Source organism: Capricornis sumatraensis, chromosome 3 (genome assembly GCF_032405125.1).
Source record: "Capricornis sumatraensis isolate serow.1 chromosome 3, serow.2, whole genome shotgun sequence".
Lineage (NCBI taxonomy): Eukaryota > Metazoa > Chordata > Mammalia > Artiodactyla > Bovidae > Capricornis > Capricornis sumatraensis.
The window spans coordinates 65,252,170-65,254,401 of NC_091071.1; the positions used below are offsets into that span (position 1 = coordinate 65,252,170).

The 2,232-nt window shown below is 60.1% G+C and overlaps 1 protein-coding gene across 1 annotated transcript; it reads right to left on the reverse strand.

Annotated features, from left to right (window-relative positions):
- Positions 1-235: 235 nt before the first annotated feature.
- HOXD12 (homeobox D12) lies at positions 236-1,196 on the reverse strand. Its single transcript, XM_068966968.1, has 2 exons — positions 626-1,196; positions 236-474 (listed from the first exon to the last, which is right to left on the reverse strand). Exons 1-2 carry the CDS (start codon positions 1,194-1,196, stop codon positions 236-238), a joined length of 810 nt encoding a protein of 269 aa, XP_068823069.1.
- Positions 1,197-2,232: the final 1,036 nt, after the last annotated feature.

Here is a 2,232-nt window from a genome sequence, read left to right on the forward strand (position 1 = left end):
CAAGGCCGAGGCTGCCACTTCTGCAGGTTTCTCTGAGAAAGGGGGAAAGCAGGGACACTTAACTGGCCAGGTTTCCAAACAAATCTCCTGCAGGCTTCTGGGGCTGCTGTCTGAGAGGGAGGGTACCTGGAACCAGTGGAGAAGGAGCAGAAGAAAAAGCCCCATCCCCTGTCTTCCTTCACGGCCAGGCCTTGAAAAAAAGGCAGGCCCAGCTCGGGCGGGGACACACCCGGGGCTAGTACAATGCCAGCGCCTGCTCTCGCAGCACCACGCGCTTCTTCTTCATACGCCGGTTCTGGAACCAAATTTTGACTTGCTGGTCGCTGAGGTTTAGCCTGTTGGACAATTCCTTGCGCTTCTGCCGGTTGATGAATTCGTTGAGAAGGAATTCGTTCTCCAATTCCGCAATCTGCTGCTTTGTGTAGGGTTTCCGCTTCTTTCGGGCCCTCCCCGGGGCCGCCCCCCACGGCAGGCCTGCAACACAGCCCCAACCCAAGTCAGCCCAGCCCGCTCCCAGTTGCCTGCCCGCCCCTGGCGGCTTCCCTCCCTCTACACACTCTCCCCAGCACCCCACCTCCCACCCCGGCCCGGGGAGCTTTGCTCGGGGAGCCTGGCCACCCTTTACCGTCGGGCAGCGAAGGTCGCAGGCAGGAGGCGACGCCGGCCTGCATTGTCATGTTCAAGTTGAGCGGGCCTTTGGCGTCGTCCTTGAAACCAGCGGAGCAGGGTGTCCCCTCGAGCAGGGTTGAAGAGCCTGGCGCGACGCGGCCCATACCCGTGTAGTCGTATTTGGCCGCTTTGAGAGCAGCGGCCGCAGGGGCCAGACTAGACTCCGGGATGAAGGGTGGCCGCGCACGGCCACGCTCCTCCGGCCCCGCGGCCGCGTCGGGAGTATAAAACTTGGCCTGTTCTTCGGATCCGTCTTTGGCGCCCAGGGGCTGCAGGCCGAGAGGCCCAGAGCCAGCCAGGTAGGGCTGGGGAAAGCTGCCGAAGGCGGTAGCACCAGCAGGCTGCGCTGGGGCGCAGGAGGCGGGCGTGGTGGCCCAGGGCAGCGCGCTACGTGGGTACGAGATAGAGGGAAGCGCGGCCAACTGGCCGCCATTCGGTCGCAGGTTGGAAAAGTAGAAGGAGTCGGGCGACTGCAGATTCAGAAGCGAGCCCACATAGCCCGCTCTGTAGAGACTGCGCTCACACATCTCCAACAAAGGGCTTGAGCTGCGCTCGCAGCAGTATTTAGTTACAACCGGGAATAAGAGGGACAGGCTCAGACGATTGGACGAAACTTCGCCTGCAGGTTCTTCAAAGCCGGTCATTTCAGCACCGCCTACATCCCCCGACCCGTTTCCCCCCCCCCCCGCCCCCATTCAGGGTATTAAGATAACACCCGCAATATTCGATGGCGAAGGACGAGGTTGCCAGGCCGAGCCAAGTCATACTGAACGAAGATGGAAGCCTCTTCGAGTTTTCTGGACGATTTCAGGAGCTGGGGGGCATTGGGCATCGGGTACCTCTGCCTTAATGTCCCTTGGGACTCTTCTTGGTGTTGACTGGCTTTGCACTCCCGTTTTCTGCTGGCTACTTGGGTCAGGCTTGCTTCTACCAGCTTTCACTTGCAGCTGAGGCCTTTTCCAGTAGGGTGCACTTCCTGGCTTGTCCAGAGAGCCCTTGCTCTGGTAAGGCCATCCTCGGTCTGTAGGCCTTAGCAAAGCTAGTCCTACCCCGTCCCTCCCCACCTCATCCCTCTGGACTGGACTGTGCACAGGTGACCTGGCAGTGAAAATCCAGGGCTGCCTGAGCCCCACGTCCCAGGCTGCAGGCACAGTTTGCTGATAGAAGAGAAATGCATCACAAATTCTGCCCAAGTTTGGTGCCCAGGAAGGAGGCTTCACATCACTCCTGGTGTGCTTCACCATGGCCCAGCCTTCTGCTCCTAGTACAGTCAGCATCCAGGTCCGTGGAGAGTGCTGGCCTGAGGACCCGGGCTGCTTGATTGGACAATCGTTGCCAAAGGCTACATTCTTTTAATAGCCAGCAGTTCACCTTGGCGATTACACCCAGCAAACCAGAGTTCCAAGGTGTTCATTCATTCCGTGGCGTGCAGTAGAGCGAGCTGCCCTGACCTGGTGTTGAAGAACAGAAGACCAGAGCCACCGACCGGGAACAGCGGGGCACACCGAGGCACACCGAGACCGCGGACTAACTGCGTTCCTCTGCTCCGCGCCTCCAGGGGCG